Here is a 17080-nt window from a genome sequence, read left to right as displayed (position 1 = left end):
TGTATTATCCTTAATGTCTTTTACAAAGATTTTTAAAATCAGACTGAGTGGATTGACTTTGTAATTTATGATCTGTAAGAACAAAAGCTGTGGAATAAATTCAACAATTATATATTACCAAGTATGTAAAGATAAAGACTTTGGTTTAAATGTTATTTTTGCATAAGTTTACTTACCGCCATATAAGCATTTGTTCCAACATACGTCTTGGCTATAGAATTCACCAGCTATGAGACAAAACAGTCTGTTAGAACAATATAAAGATAATGTGGAAATAAAATGGGCAATTATTCCTCGTTTAACCTACAATCATCATTCCTATAAATCAACTAAAAATTATGTAAAAGGGAACAAATTTATCTACAAAGGCATTAAAAATGATTAAATCTCTCTTTTCTTTTGGATGCTATTTCCACTTTAAACAAGCACAGCATTACAGTTTATAGCAGATAACCTTAAACAATTCTGTTAAGCAGGATGCTTATAGCTTTAGTACCCCAAACCCGCCTGATATAAAAAGTCAATTTGAAGAAAAATTTGAACACACTCATTTTTGAGTCAGATGGCTCAAGATGTGAATGAAGCCACATGCATTACTAGAATGAAATGAACACTAAATACACTGGAGGGATAACAGACTTTGACAACTCATAATACAACGTTGACCTCCTCTTTGGTCTTCGTGTTTGGCTGAGAGTAAAGGTGGCTGCAATTCAAATCAACATCACAGCACGCTCATGGGTCACTATCACCGAGGTTCTCAAGGGAGGCCCAAAATGGAAATTAATTAAAATTTGTGCTGCACATTGTAATGGCCCACCGCCATTGTTGCTCCCAATATTAATTTTTATTGTGGGCCAGTTGGGCTCCCCAGACACAGCTCCCACTCTGCCCTCCCTTTTGTCTGGCCAAAACGCTTTCATATCAAAGCTGCATATCAATGAAGTTTGCTATTCGTAAGTAGTAATTACAATATCAGCAGTTTTTACTGTCATTAAACAATGAACAATCATATTCTGATGAAGAAAACTCGCTCAGAGATTAAAAATGAATAACGTGTTCCCAGAGAGGCTAGCATTCTAGGGTTCTGTTTGTCTGGCAGCTAGGTGATTTTAATTCTAGGAAGGAGGAAAGACAAAAAAAATGTAGTAGTGGAAGAGGGAAGAAGGAAAGGAGGATGAGGTCTACCTGTGTGCTAACTCCAAAATCACATAGCTTGACCTGTCCCCTCGTGTTCACCAACATATTGGAGGGCTTCACATCTAGAGCAGGACCAAAGGAAACCAAAAAGTAAATGATTCAATACCTATATCTCTGATTACTAAAAAGAAAAATACAAGTACCAGCTATACTTATATCTATGAAAATCAAATTATGTCATCAGTTGATTAATTTCTAAATTCTAACACAAAATGATTATAAACATTATAAAAAGATAAATTTAAAGTTCTCTGATATTCTCCTATTTTTTTCTGGTTTCTTTTGGATCAAGGATTGATTATTACTATAAGTAAAATCAAATCTTTGTTACAACAAGAGCAACATCCTGAAGTTTCTTGATACTATCATCTTCCAGCCTAAATCCATGATCCCGTGATCTTGTGTCACGGAAGCCTTTCTTTTTTTTTTCTTACAATGGTTTGGTTGTTTCAAAACGCCTCTGTGCTCTCTCTTATGGATAAGGAAAAAGAAAAACACCGTCATATAATCACTAAGAGTCCTTCTTGATGGGCTTATTCCGTGTGGCAACCACGATTCTCTAACACTCCTTCTAAGTAACACACTCTGCCCTCTTCTTTTTGAATACATGTCAAATTGCTAAAAATTATTTAAGCCACCATAACTGTTCTCTCTTCACTTCAGTCTCTGTCCACTCCAATCCAATCTACATAGTCCTATCAGGTTAAATTTCCAAAAACCCTTTCATTCGTTTTTTTTCCAGCTTAAAAGTCTTCACTGGTTCTCTACTACCTATAGGATAAAGTACAAATTCCCTAGCTAGAGTGTTAACCCAACACCTTCTTAATGTTTTTTCTTTTAAAAATGTTTTTATCATGAACTTAAATCATCAATAAATATGACTGTTCCTCTGTGTGAAGAAAGCCAGCCTTATTTTTCATTATCCATTTCTGCCCATCTTATGCTATGCTCAAAACGATCTATTCATCGTTCCTAAAATAAGCTTTAGTGCCTTTCTGTAGGTCAGCCCATCCTGTTTTCACCACTCTTCTCTGCCTATAAGAATGAGGCCTACACATCCCCCAAGATTCAAGCAACTCAAGTTACATTACTTTCACAAATCCTTTCTTATCCACCCCAGGGCCCTTTTTCACTTGAACTTCTCTCGTGCTCACTGTCAGTAACATGCTTTTGGCCCTTGTGCACTTTTGTGAATAATCATTTTCTTTCTATGTGGTCATGTCTTCTTCCTTTAACTAGATTAAGCTTCTTGAGAGCGGTAACTGCCATGTATTTCTCAGTATTTTCTGCAGGAACCTTACCTTGCACATAGTATGCTTGCCAAAAATATTAGTTGATTGATTATACTGGCCTTTTTTTCTGAAATAAACTGCATCTGAATTCTTAAAGTAGCCAAACATTTCCCTTTTCGATCTTATAAAACACAAATTTAACATAAGAGAATTCTAAAAAGATAAGTACTTACTGCTTACTTACTGCTCCCATTTCTTTACCTAATATTTTGTCAAGAGAAAAAAAAAACAAACAAAAACCCCCCAACCTAGCATTAAAGTATCAAAGCTAAAGGTTGGTCTTTTTAAACTCTATATTTAAGCAGATTCTCACTCCACCCTACCCTACCCCACCCCACTCTCTTCTGTGTGGAATGTGTTCTCTCCACAGTTGTATCTATTGAAATCTCTCCTTTTGAGGCTCACCTCCAAGAAACCTTTTCTAACAGTTATCCCTCCCCTAGCCCAGAAGCTAAAAGTGATCTCTGCCTGCTCCGATTTTAATTCAATCCTTTGTCTACAAATGGCATGAGCTATCCTGAGCGATTTGTTGTCTCAATTACACCAACTACAATACTTGCCTAATGCTGCACGTTTAGTGAGTGGCAGAAGTGGGATTTGAACCCAGGTCCTACCAATGACAGAAGTGGCACACTGAAACATTTAGACTGGTATTGTTCCAACATTTTGCAGTGAACACAATTTAAATAATCCATACCTTTACTACAAAGCTACTGCATAATGCAGCCACTAAGTGTTAAAAATTTAAGTCAGAGTAACTAAAATAATTCTGATTAAGGAATAAAATACAATCAATGAGATTCAAATCACCATCCACCTTATAAACTACCTATGCTTTATCAGGTTTATATTTTCTGCAGTTGTTTAATTTGGGGAAATTTTGGAGAGGGTAGATTTTTGACATTTAGTACACCTCGATCCAATGCAGGTAGAAGGTACAGTGGATAGAGGGTGGGCTTGGAATCAGGAAAATCTGAGTTCAAATGTGACTCCAGATACTTAACTAGGTGTGTGACCCTGAGCAAGTCACTTAACCCTGTTTCCTCATCTTGTAAAATGAGCTGGAGAAGGAAATGGCAAACCATTTTCAGTATCTTTGTAAAAAAACCAACAAAAACCAAAAACAAAACAAATCCAAATAGGGTCATGAAGCATTGAACATGACTGAAAATGGCTGAACAACAAAACATCTAAATCCAAGAAAGTGCTGTGTGGTTTGGTGGTAAAGAATACTAGATTTAGGATAAGAGGACCTGGGTTCAAATCCCACTTCTGCCACTCACTAAACATGCAGCATTAGGCAAGTAACCTTGCCTCATCTCCCTCAGCCTCAGTTTTTCATCTGTCAGTAGAGGAGGCTGGACTAGATGGTTTCAAAGATCAGTTCCAGTTCTAAATCTAGGATCCTATAATCTATAACCATGTAACATTCTGTATTCCCATGAGGACAGAGTAGGTGGTCTATAAATATTGCTTTGATGAATAAACCATGCTAAAATTAGGTTTTATTATACTTATATCAAGATAAAATTGTTGTTTCAGTTGAGGCGATAGTAGTTTATACTGCATTTGAGTCAAAATATTAGGGGAATGAAAAGGCTTTCAGAAAATTCTAGCATTTTATGCTGGAAGGAAGTATCAAAAACAAACTCTTTATTTTACAAATGAAGAAATCAAGATTAATAGAGAAGTCTGGCCACTTTAGTGTCACAGACAGTTCTATAACCTGGGCTTCCTCCAAAGAGTACAATTAAACATAAACATAAAAAAAAATTTAGCATGTACAAGAAGACGCTGTGGATCCTCCTTCATCCATTTCTAAACAAGATTTGTTTGGGCTAGGTTTAACTTTTATACCTTTAAGAAGTTAACTGAGCTTGTGGTCCCTACTCAATGGATTGGTGAATAAGCTTAGAACTAGTCACACCAGACTAATGTTTGCTTGCAGGATAATTTGCATCTTCTTCAAATTATACTTTTCTTCTCTAATACTTTTCGGAATGAGGAAAATACAAATACAATTATCTTCCATCTATTATTTGCCAACATACAATGTACATGACGTTTCAGGATGACAAAGTCCCAAGTGAGGAATATGTATATATGTGTATTTTTCTTTTTTTTTTTTTTTACCTTCCTATACCCTCAATTTAAATTCCCATTGTACAATGTGGCACAATTTTAATATTCTAATATGTCGGGATGAGGGTAGAAGCATCAACTTAAGTTTCACTTCCTAGATAAAATGTTTTGCCTTTATGTCAGGGATATCAACTGACCTCATATAAAGCTGCTGTGTAACATGCAAAGTCCCTAACTCCCTAGAATAGCTCCAAAGGAAAGGGGCACTAGAGTAATGTGATTTGTTTTGACTGCACTCTGAGCCAGACAAAATAAAACATCAAGAGAAGAGGCAGAAAAAGGCCATTTGAAGAAGCAGTTAGTTGTGTTCTTATTTCAGTGAAATCTCGAGTCATAGAAAACAAGAGAGAATGGGAAAGTATCATTTTTCCTTTAAAAACATTATCTTTCTCCTCCGAACAAGGCACATCAAAGATGAGTCGGTAAAGTAACAGATCATAAAGGACAATTATCAGGACAGATCAGGGTCATTTTTATTTAACCAGGCCATTAATTATTAGAGTTTAATAATTAGGTACACTGAAGGCAAGAGAGCTGACACCAATAGTGGGTATTGATTTTATTGAGTCAGTCTGGAGAGGCCTCCCGATTTATTTTAAAAATAAAAATAAGAGACAGAGAAACTAGGTACAAGTGTTTTTTTCATACAACTAAACACAAACATTTCTATAAAAACAGAGAAATTTTATTGCAAAATATAGATACCTATTTACATTCAACAATATGATATAAGGCAAGGGTGAAACAGCACAACTTCATGTTCTCTTCCTTTGAGACTCTGAGATTTAGTTATATGTTCTTTGTTCCTGTGGTATAGCGGGAGAGTTATGAGAGCTGACTTTCAGTCCTGTTTTTGCCACTAAATGGAACCCTGTTCAAGCCCTTGAACTTTTCTGGGTCTCAGTTTATATATGTAAAATAAAGGTAAGACTAGAGACTCATTAAGGCCTTATCTACAGAATCATTTCATTTCAAATTAGACAATGACTTAAATGGCTCACTGATGTTAAACTGTCATAGCCAAGCAGTTGATGGGCTGACTAGGAAAATTCCATTCCATTTATCTCAAGCATTTATTGTGAGGGCCTATGACACGAAAGGCAATGTTCTAGGTGCTGAAGGGGAGACAAAGATGAATAGGGGATGGGCTTACCACTTAATAAAGTAGAGTAAGGAACAATACATGCAAATAAGTGTAACACAAGATAAGATAGAAAAATACATGGATCACTCCATCATGGAGGAACAGCGAAGGCTACACAAATGAGGTACCATTTGAACTGGACCTTAGAGGATGATTGGGAAAAATGAGCTTCTAATAGAGTGAAAAGAATGAGCCACTGTAATTCAAAAATAACCAAACTTCTTGTTTTTTATAGGTCTATGATAATCCAAGCAGATATATGATTTGTTAAAAAAAAAAAAAAAGGCAGAAGAGGTTCCCTCCCCTTGGTTGGCCATACCTTCACAATGTCCTTGGAAGGCAGCAGGAATTTGACAGGGACAGGTGTTAAGTGAAGTTGTATTTCAGCCTAACTGTTCCACCTCAATACAGGCTTCTTAGGATTTCTCTTAAATGACAAGAACTATTCAGCTGGGATCACTGAAGAATCAACAATTACCCAATCACAACACTTGCCTTGTCTCACACTATCATCCCACTCCTTCAGTGAGACTTCACAGCAAACTGAGCTTTTCAGTGATGAATGGTGTAATGAATCTTTGAGTTACAGTAGTGACAGTGCAAGATAACAGTGCAGTTCTGGCCAATAATTTGCAATGTTTAGAAAATTATTAGAAAAATATCTGGGAGGGAGAGAAGGGAGAGCCTGAGAAAGAAGCTTTGACAAATAGGGGCTTCTGTCATTCTGAAGATAATAGCAAGTGGCTTTTCAAAGTAATTTGGTAATAACAGATGGAACCCTATTATGTTTTTCATTCATTTTTTTCTTGCTGCTACTTTCTTTTGGTTACTGTGGTAACTTTCTTTTCTTTTTTGTTTCAAACAAAGCAGGACTCTTTAATTATAACTCTAATTATTAGATCCTAACTTAAATAGACTCGTAGATTTTTATAAGTGGAAGGGCCCTTAGAAATAATCTAATCCTACAGTTCTTAACCTTTTTTGTGTGTGTCATGGATTGCTCAGAATGTTTTTATATGCATAAAATAAAATACAAAGGATTACAAAGGAAACTAATTATATTGAAGTAGTTACCAAAAAAATTTTAAATCACAAATTCACAGACCAGAAATTAAGAACACCTTAATCAAATTTAAACCACTCACTCTACAAATGAGAAAGCTGAGACCCAGAGATGAAAAAGGATTTGCCCCAAACCCCACAGGTAGCACATACAAGTAGCAAGGCTGGTATTTCAATGCAAATCCTCTGACTAGAGGGCCTCTGAAGTCCCTTAGAGCTCTAGTCTAAACCAATAATGACTCTCAATTCAGTGCTGTTTCTATGAAATCATATTATCACATATTTTATGCCAAGAGAAAGTGGACACATCAAAACACTGCTATAGAGTAGGCAGTCTGATTAATTGAAGTTCTGGGTGCTTTAAAGATAGTAGTAATAAATGACAACAACTAAGCCTATATATAGCTAAACCATGCCAAAATAACTGGTTTGAAAGTGAAAAATTCATAAAGCCAACCAATCCAATTGTTGGTCCAAATAATACCAAAAAACTGGTTTCATGGAGGTTATGGCTGAACTGACAGATCTCTTTCACTGCACTGACCAAATTGACTGTGAAATTGGCATCATGTAGATACAACCCAAATTTTCACACTTAATGGTCTCATGATGGAAGCTGTATTTTTATTTGGATTACATCAATTAACCATTAAAGATCCACATAAACAGAATCAAGCTGAAGCTCACTAATAAAAGCTAGCATCCGAAAGAGACTCTGATTTCTGTAACACTTCACAAAAGGCAGCACCGCCCACTAGCCAGCCCCTGCTACCCACACAAATAAGGGTCAAAGTGGGTGGCTATCCTGGGAGTCACATTTTGGCTTTTTGCCAATGGGTTTAAAAACAGATAAATAAAAGCTTTTTATGAAACCATAGTTGAAGGAATTGTCTACTTTGTTAACCTTGACACAGGACTCATGAAACAAATTCCTATTTGAATTTAACTCCAGGAAAAATTTTGCCTCTGTAGTTGATTCTGTTTGTTCTCTTCTCAGAAAATAAAAACAACAGAACAAGCTTGTTTCTCCTCTTCCCTAAACTGTCATACAGCTCAGGGCCAAATTCCCTATTGAGTATATTAATCTGAACATTCAGGTGCCTGGTACCATCTATGATTTCTGCTTCTTTTAAGTAATCCCTGTTTTATCCCTCAACATCTCATTTTACACTGTTTTAACCTTTAAGATAGTCTGAGTTCTTTGAGAACTAGGTAGGATAGATATCTTAAAAAAACAAACAAAAAAACTTAGTTTCAGAGAATGGTCTGAGTTGAAAGTGGATGAAGACTGAAGCTTCTTCTCCTTGACTTTTTTCTTCTGAAAAATCAATAAAAACATGCACACTAACTGTTGTGCAGCTAGGAAGCCATTGTCAGTTTAACTAGAGCTGGAGGAAATGCCAGCAGGTCTCCCCTCCTAGTGACCACAAACAGCAGTGCAACGGCCAGGGCCCTTCATCAGCCCTCTTCATTATGGGTAATTGTCTTATGAAAAGACACTAACCAATATATCTATCTAGTTATTTCTCAGGGACTGCATTCTAATGAAGTAAAACAGCAGGTACAATTAAATATAGAATATGCTGACATTTTACATTACAAATTTATCCATGCACAACAGGAATGCACTTAAAGGAAAACCACAATGCCATATAAAAGTTACTCTAATCATTCTATCACATAATAAAGAGCAGGTCAGCCAACTATTCTTTTAAGTGCCTTAAATAAAAATAAGCAGAGTAATTAAAAATTCTAAATGACATTTGCTATCTTGAGCATCTCATAACGTACTTTAGTATGGGGCGATACTGTTCTACTGTGGGGCCCGTGAAAGACAGACATGACTTGCAAAGCTTACAGGCCTGGAAGGAATGGTAAAAAAAAAAAAAAAAAAAAAAAAAAAGGCCTGGAAGTCTAGTCCTCCCTTCTTCTCTTGTTCCCTTCATAGAAGTACAGAATAGGGACACTCTGGGCTTGGTTTACTCATCAATAAAATAAATGGATTAGATTAGATCATCTCAAATGTCCATCTCAAAGGTCCTCAAATTCTAGGATCTAAAGTAAAAACCAGGAATACTAAAAATTATCTTGAATTCTTTCCATATTTTTTCCAATAGTCTTGAGACTATTTTAACTTCTGATTGGGCAGGACCCCCACACAAGCTGGGTGATAAGCAACACTGCTTTTTTCCTAAGGATCAAGATCAAGAGAAAAAAATTAGATAGGACCTGGGGCTTGGATGGGACAAGTGTCACTTAACGGGATTCCCGCAGTTTTTAGTGAAGCTTCTTGGGGAACAGGGTTTTTAGAGGAAAAGAGTTGGTGATACTTTGTGTATCGTCACTGAATGCTAGGATTAGCTAACGGATAATGTTGGAATTTTACAAATGATGAAAAGTTCATGCTAGCCTACTTCATTCGTCATCTGCACAGTTTCTTGCTATTAGTCCAATCCTAGCTATAGCTCTGAAGAAGGCATCCCATCAATTCTGGCGAACCACTTTTTTTGGAAAGAGGAGATTAGATTCATCTAAACTTAGCTTTCAGAGACAGGTACTCATCTTTTGAGAGAAGTGGAAGAAAAGTAGGCAAGGGAGATATTTAGATTTCCCATGATTGGTCCAAGTAGTATCTTCCCTCTCCCTTTCTCTTCCAGAGCCACTCATGAGAAGCAGCCTATCTGACACATCAACCACTTCCTAAAGTTCATGGTTCCAAGTACCTCCTATTACTATCTCTCAGGTAGCAGGAAGTGATAGGATCATAGGATTCACAATGGAAAGGGCTTCTACTACCACCCACTTATTTCGTGAAATTTAGGACCAAAGAGGTCATGCACGTTAAGTAGTAGAACTGGGATTTGAACTCAGGTCTTCATACTCTAAATTCAGTACTCTTTCCAGTTTACCCAGTTTTAATTGTCATATGGCCTTTCTCCTTACATCAACAAAGAAGGACTCTTCTTTCCTAATTTAATTAGCCTCCCAAAGTCATGCCTGTAGAGAAAAAAGGCAGATCAGGAGAGGTCATCAGGCTGCCAGAATTCCTTAGTTCATTCTGGGCGGCATTATCTGAGCACTTTACATCATCCTGAAGCTTTAAAACAGGAAGTGGGGACAGCAGAGATTTAACTTCAAATTAAACCATACATTTCAAAGGCTACTATGTTAATTCTAGGGGCAGTGAGGTTGGAACAGTAGATAAAGTGTCACATTTGGAGTTAGGAAGACTCATCTTCCTCAGTTCAAATCTGGCCTCAGACACTTACTAGCTGTGTGACCCTAGACAAGTAACTTTACCTTGTTTGCTTCAGTTTCCTCATCAAATGAGCTAGTGAAGGAAATCGCAAACCAGTCCAGTATCTTTGACAAGAAAATCTCAAATAGGGTCATGAAGAGGTGGACATGACTGAAACAACTGAATAACATGTTACTTCTGCCCAGCCTACTGCCCTTTCCAAACCACTGGCTTGTTCCCTAAGCAATGATCAAAGTCTAAAATAAGAGCCCCAAGTACGATTTTGCTGAGAACCTCCTTTCAGTGCCCAAAAATGTTGGAGGGCAGAGAACTGCACTCTCCTTGTAGGGTACTTGAACCCCAAGTTCAAGCTAACTATCTGAGCTCCACTCCTAAGAATAGAGCTATTCCTTTGGATGATTTCTCAAAGGCAAAGCAGGTGGCATTGCCCTTTTCCACAGGCTGCATGCTTACTTCTTTCTGCCCCAATGCAGTCCTTGATATTCATATTAATCTGATTTCATTGCAATAATGGAGAGAATGATGAGAATGGCAGGATGGCTTCCTTTGGCCCTGCACTCTTTTTGGGATGGTTCTGGGGCCCACAGCCCCCCCCCCCCCTCCAGTGATTATGTCAGCTCATCCCTGGCATGGCGAAAAATCCCACTAACTTTGCTTGCTTAAACACAACACTAGCACACAAGGAGTTAACTGAAAGCAAACTAGTTTACTGTAACAGGAAGAATCATATTTTCTTTTAAAAATCACAATTTTAAAGTGATAGGATGCTAGTCTCCTCTTCTTTTAAGAATCATTATGATAAACATCAAAATCCCCAGAGATCTCCTTAGGCAAAGGGAATGACCAATGTAGGAGAGGAACCTTAATTCCCAGACATTCATTTGTGTAGTTAGAGCTAGGGAAAAACCAACAACCCAGAGTCATTAAACTAGTTTGTTTACCTCAGCTAATGGGCTGTCTTTTTTTTTTTTCTGCAAAAACACAAATGTTCATGAATTATGATCTACTGCAGCAGTGGTATGTGATTAATATTTGCATTTAGAAGGCAATATTTAAAGGGATTTTAAACAAGAGCCAAAAAGGGTCATTATATTCCTATCACTAGTACTTGCTTTAACTAAATGTGGTTTTTTTTTTTTTTCTGAAGCACCAGGAACAACCAGGTTCTCTTTGACATGTTTGCTTAAGCAGCTCTGCTGTTTGTAGAAAAGTATCCAGGACAATGATTTTGTGTCAAGAGGTCAAGAAAGGGAAGTACCAAAAATTCTGGTTACCACGTGATTATATTAGCCAATTTTTGATGGTTTCTTTAAGATGTGCTAACTTATACAACAATTATCTATTTCTTTGATTCTATCCCATACCTCAGAAAGCTTTCAAATAATTTACAATGTTTAGAAAGTCAAAAGTCAAATAAGAGCTACACAAGTGTACTTAGCTTTCAGCTGTGGTCCTGAAAATTGAGCATAAATTGAATTTCTATAAAGCTAATTGTTTAAAATGCATATAAGAAACTTTCTATTATAAGAATGTTACTTCGTTGCACTTTTTTGCTTTCTGGTAAAGCAAATAACCACTCCTAAAATATTGTTTTCTATAAGCCTGAATTTTTATCTATCAGATTTCTTATATGGAAGAAGAGGTAAAAGGATTTGCACTGAAGAAAGAGATGCAGAAGGAATTGTGAGAATGATTTTGAGGGCTCTGGAATTGTCACAAAGCCAGAGATTGAATTTGGGGATGGGGAAAGGTGGGAGAGGGCAGCGAGGTGGCACAGTGGACACAGTGCTGGGAGTCAGGAAATTCAAATCTGGCCTCAGACACTACTTGTGTGACCCTGGGCAAGTCACTGAACCCTGTTTGCCTCAGTTTTCTCATCTGTAAAATGATCTGGAGAAGAAAATGGAAAATTATGCCAGTATCTTTGCCAAGAAAACCCCAATTGGGGTCATGGAGTCAGACATGACTGAAACAACTGAACAACAAAAATGTGGGAAAGCTTGAGAAGCGGGAGGAGAACTCAAGCTAAAGGAGAAGGGCAGTAGCTGAAGAAGGACACGAGGAAGAGGAGGAAGAACCCAAGAAGGAGGGCTCAAAGAAAAGGAAAAGGCAGTTGGCGAGACAGGGTAAAAGCTTACTCAGCTGGATCTGGCTGTCAGGGTGCTGAATGAATCCATTAAGGATGGAAGCTGGGAGTTCAAATCCTGTCTCAAATACTCAGCAATTATCTGACCCAAGGCAGGTCCACTTAACCTGTTTCCCCATCTGTAAAATGGGGATAACAATAGTGTGGGAGGGATCAAGACAGCAGAATGGCAGGAAGAGGTAGAGCTGAGCTCTCCTCCGTAACCCTTCCTCTTAGGAAGATCTAGAAAATGCATTACATGGAGTCCTGACTGAGAATTTCAAGAAAAACTCAGTGAGTAATTTTTCTAGTCTAGGTTGGCATAGGGAGACAGAGAGAGCTGTGAACATTAAGGGTAAGAAATGGTACACAATCTTCAAAGATTCTGGGGGACTATGAGGTCTACAACGGAATAAACCTGGAGCTTTATTACCAATAGGGGCAGCAACACTCCCCCCCCCCAAATCTGTATCTCTCTTCCCTTTAAAAAAAATCTAATACAATAACTTAAATGCTGGGGGGTAGGGAAACAGTTCATGCTAGATAACCTAACTTTATTTTCTTTTTTACATTGTTATTAAACCTAGGTTTTAATAGTGTATTTGCTCTTCTCATGGAAAAGATAGAGAAATATGGGCTAAATCACAATTAGATGAATCCATCAATGTTTGAATGGGTCATACCCAAAGAGTAGTCATTAACGTTTTAGTGTCACCCTGGAAGGGTATCTTTAATGGAATGCCAAACACATCTGTGCTTGATCTTGTGCTGTTCAATGTTTCTGTCAATGACTTAGATAATGACAAACATGACATATTTACAAAATCTGTAAATAACACAAAGCTGACGTATAAATAATACATGGGACGACAAAGTTAGTATTCCAAAGGATCCTGATAAGTTAAAACATGTACTGAATCTGATAAGACAAAATTTAATAAAGATAAATGTTGTCTTATTTTTGGGTCCAAGAAGATCAACTTCAGAGTACAAGATGGGAAAAGCATGCCTAGGTTATCAGCTTCCCGAAAAAAAGATCTGGAGGTCTTAGCAGATTGCAGCCTTAATGATTTAAATGGGTAATATGCAATCCTGTCCTGCAATGAATTAATAATTGTCCATGAAAATTCTACCCTGGGCAGACCACATCTGGAGTAATCTATTCAGGTCTGTGTACCATGTTTTAGGAAGAGCAAAGATAAGCTGGAACTTACCAGCTTACCCAAAAAAGAGGGCAAGCAGGATAGGGAAGAGTCTTGAGGTCATGCCATATTCATCTTAGAGAAAAGAAAGACTTAGGTGAGGCATGATAGTTGTCTTCAAGTATCTGAAGGTCTATTATAGGGGTCAAGAGCAAATGAAAGCTCTCAGAAAGAACAGTGTATTGCATTCTTCTCTTTAAAGTAATTGATGTCTCTTGTTTTTTACACCAGTTATTAACTGAGACATGCACCCCCCGCCAGGAATTTCCTTTTAACTGTTTTTCTTTATACAAGGGGAACCATATCTGACAGTGAATGCAAAATTCTGAACCTGTAGTTCCTCCCTCTTTTCTCCCATCCCCCCTGAAAGGAGGGTACTACATTTCATCACTGGCTCCCTAGGACAAGGACTGGTCACTCCAATTAATCACAGTTCAGTTACTTTTCAGTGTTAGTTTCAATTACATTATTAAAATTACTGTGTATGCCATTTTCTTGGTTTTGCTTTCTTCATTCTGAATCAATTAATGTCTTCCCAGGGTTCTCAAAATTCAGTTTAATTTCATTCATTTAACACTGTTTAGCTATTCACCAGTTGATGAGTACCCATTTTGTTTCTAGGGGCTGTGGAAAGGCAGGTACATTAATACCCTGCTCACTCATTTTACCATTGTGGAAAATAATTTGGTATCATTCAAGAAAAATCACTGAACTGTTAAAATTCCTTGATCCAGAGATCTCACTAGGAAGTTTTTTTTTCTTTATTGTTGCTGTTATTTTCTGCTACAATAAAAAATTCTACTGTGAATATTTGGTATGTATGGGACCACCTTAGGGCATATTCTCCAAAGATGATGTCTAGGCTCTTTTTTTGATCATGGCTTTCAGGTAGTCCAATAATTTTTAAATTATCTCTCCTGGATCTATTCTCCAGGTCAGTGGTTTTTCCAATGAGATATTTCACACTGTCTTCCATTTTTTCATTATTTTGGTTCTGTTGTATAATTTCTTGATTTCTCATAAAGTCACTAACCTCCACTTGCTCCAATCTAATTTTTAAGGTGGTATTTTCTTCAGTGGTCTTTTGGACCCCCTTTTCCATTTGGCTAATTCTGCCTTTCAAGGCATTCTTCTCCTCATTGACTTTTTGGAGCTCTTTTGCCATTTGGGTTAGTCTGTTCTTTAAGGTATTATCTTCTTCAGTATTTTTGGGTCTCCTTTAGCAAGTCATTGACTTGTTTTTCATGATTTTCTTGCATCACTCTCATTTCTCTTCCCAATTTTTCCTCTACTTCTCTTACTTTTCCAAATCCTTTCTGAGCTCTTCCATGGCCTGAGACCAATTCATATTTTTCTTGGAGGCTTTTGATGTAGGCTCTTTGACTTTGTTGACTTCTTCTGGCTGTATGTTTTGATCTTCTTTATAACCAAAAAAAAGATTCTATAGTCTGAGTCCTTTTTCACTGCCTGGCCATGTTCCCAGTCAAATACTTGAGCCTTGAGCTTTTTGTCAGGGTGTGACTGCTTTCAGAATGAATGGTACTTTGTCCTAAGCTTTAGGGGCTGCACTGCTGTTTTCAGAGATACTTCTACTCCACCATCACTGCAAGCTCTGCCACAGCAGTGCTCCTCCTCCCCCTAGAACTGCCAACCAGAACCACAACCCAGATCCAAACAGGGCAAAGCAAAAGAACTCCACCTCTGTGCCAGCAAAGCACTCCCTGCACTCCCACTCTGATCTGCCACTTGATTCCTCCTACTGTGTGGGCCTGGGACTCCGGAAATAGCTGATGCTGGAGCTCTAGAAGCAGCCACAGGAGCTTCCTGCTGCTGCTGCCACCACCACCATGCCACCTCCGCCACCCCCAGGGCTGGGGCTGGACCACTCTCACCTGGATCCAGTAGTTTTCTCACTAACTGCTCCATGGTGTTTGGTGTCTGTGTGTTAAGAAGTCTGGTAGCTGCTACAGCTCAATGATTCATGACCCTAAGGCCTGCTCGGCCAACTCCAGGTCTGGTCTGTCCTGGCGCAGCCCACGCTGGGCTGAGCTCCACTCCCAGCATGGTGTGATAGACCCTTCCCAGCAACCATCCAGGCTGTCCTGGGCTGGAGACCTGCTTCCCTCTGCTATTTCATGGATTCTGCAGCTCTAGAATTTTTTCAGAGCCATTTTTACAGGTGTTTGGAGGGATTTGCAGGAGAGCTTAAGCGAGTCTCTGCTTTCCAGCCACCATTTTGGCTCTGCCTCCTTAGGGTATATTCTCAATACTGAGATCTCTAGTTCAAAGAATATTAACAGCTTAGTGATTCTTCTTGAAAATTACTAATTATTTTCCACAGCAGACCAATGAGCAGCACCCCCAGTATAGACCTTCTAACATTGTCTCCCCTGGCCTTTTTATTTTTGCATAGTTCAAGGCTGCCCACAGTGTCATTTATGCGGCCCACCTACAAGCATAGAAATTTACATAAACGCTAGAAAATGAAGCCGAGCTACCGCAGAGCTCTCACTAAAATGGCAAATCAAAACATACTAGTCTATTGTTTCAATAAAAACCTAAGGTTGGACGGCCCTGGCGTAGTTGATGGGTATGAGGTGAAACCTTGCTTGCATCTTTTTTGTGGAGCAGGACTTCTTTCAAATTACCATGGGAACTATGTTTCTCTTGACCTTTTTTTGCGGTTATGACGCAAGGAGGTATTGAAGCATTTCCAATACATTAGTGTCATTGGTTTTTGGCATTTATGATTATTCTAACTGGAAGCTAGATTTATGAAGAGGTAAAATAAGGCTGGGCCATGAAATTCCTAATACAAAGATGTGCTAAAGTCTTAAGTCTATGCTTTTCTAAATAGAAATCCATTTGGTCTACACTTTACTTAGCAACCACACTTCTCAAAAAATATGAAAGCTCTTGTATCAGAAAAAAAAAGTTACACAAATCAGGTCCACATAGAAAAAATTTTCCTTGAACACCAAGTATCTTGGTATCTTCTTTCTACAAACTTCCGACATCTGTGTAAGGCTACCCCAGCTTGATTGCCAATTTTATTTTTTTTTAATCTAAGTTCCATTCTCATTACCCTTCTATTTCTATTTTTTATCCTCAGGGAAAGAGAGAGCAGTTACTGTCAGGGCATTCTCACATCTTCCAAAGAAATGGTATAGGTGTTAATCTTGTATTTATGTTTGATGTGGGTAATGATGGTTATGACTAGAGCTTTAGGTTTATTAATATGCAGGGCTATCACCTCATTAGTGGCATGCATGTTTTGAAGTTAAGCTGCAATGTTTGCTATAATGTCTGATCTGGCCTAACAGACTTCCTCATTGTTCATTTCCTTTGTTTTTATCCACAGTCAGTATGTGCCATGCTTGGAGGACTCAGACACGTGCCTTTTAATAAGGACAGTTTTTCCACAGCAGCTAATCATCGTGGAATTCCTGAGCCATTTTTAATAACTCTTTCCTAATGTAATTTTATTCCATGTTTGGTATTGCATTACAGAAAATATTTACCAATTATAACCGAGAAATGGAAAACACGACAGACAGTCTTATTTGGTTTAGGAATGGAGTGTTCTAATATAAATGTACTATATTTACACACATTGATTACCAATTTTGAAAGACTTAAGCTGTAATAAAATAT

General features: G+C 37.9%; 1 protein-coding gene across 3 annotated transcripts in view; it reads right to left on the bottom strand.

Moving 5' to 3' along the window:
* Positions 1-17080, bottom strand: part of MAP2K5 (mitogen-activated protein kinase kinase 5) — a 283285-nt gene that overhangs the window by 115637 nt on the left and 150568 nt on the right. For all 3 annotated transcript variants that reach the window (XM_036736975.1, XM_036736976.1, XM_036736977.1), the window contains 2 exons: positions 1189-1262; positions 177-227 (listed from right to left, as the gene is read on the bottom strand). In XM_036736975.1, coding sequence (XP_036592870.1) covers positions 177-227; positions 1189-1262 — 125 coding nt within the window. The remainder of the gene's footprint in view (positions 1-176; positions 228-1188; positions 1263-17080) is intronic.

Source organism: Trichosurus vulpecula, chromosome 8, assembly GCF_011100635.1.
Source record: "Trichosurus vulpecula isolate mTriVul1 chromosome 8, mTriVul1.pri, whole genome shotgun sequence".
Lineage (NCBI taxonomy): Eukaryota > Metazoa > Chordata > Mammalia > Diprotodontia > Phalangeridae > Trichosurus > Trichosurus vulpecula.
This window is presented reverse-complemented; position numbering and strand designations above follow the sequence as displayed.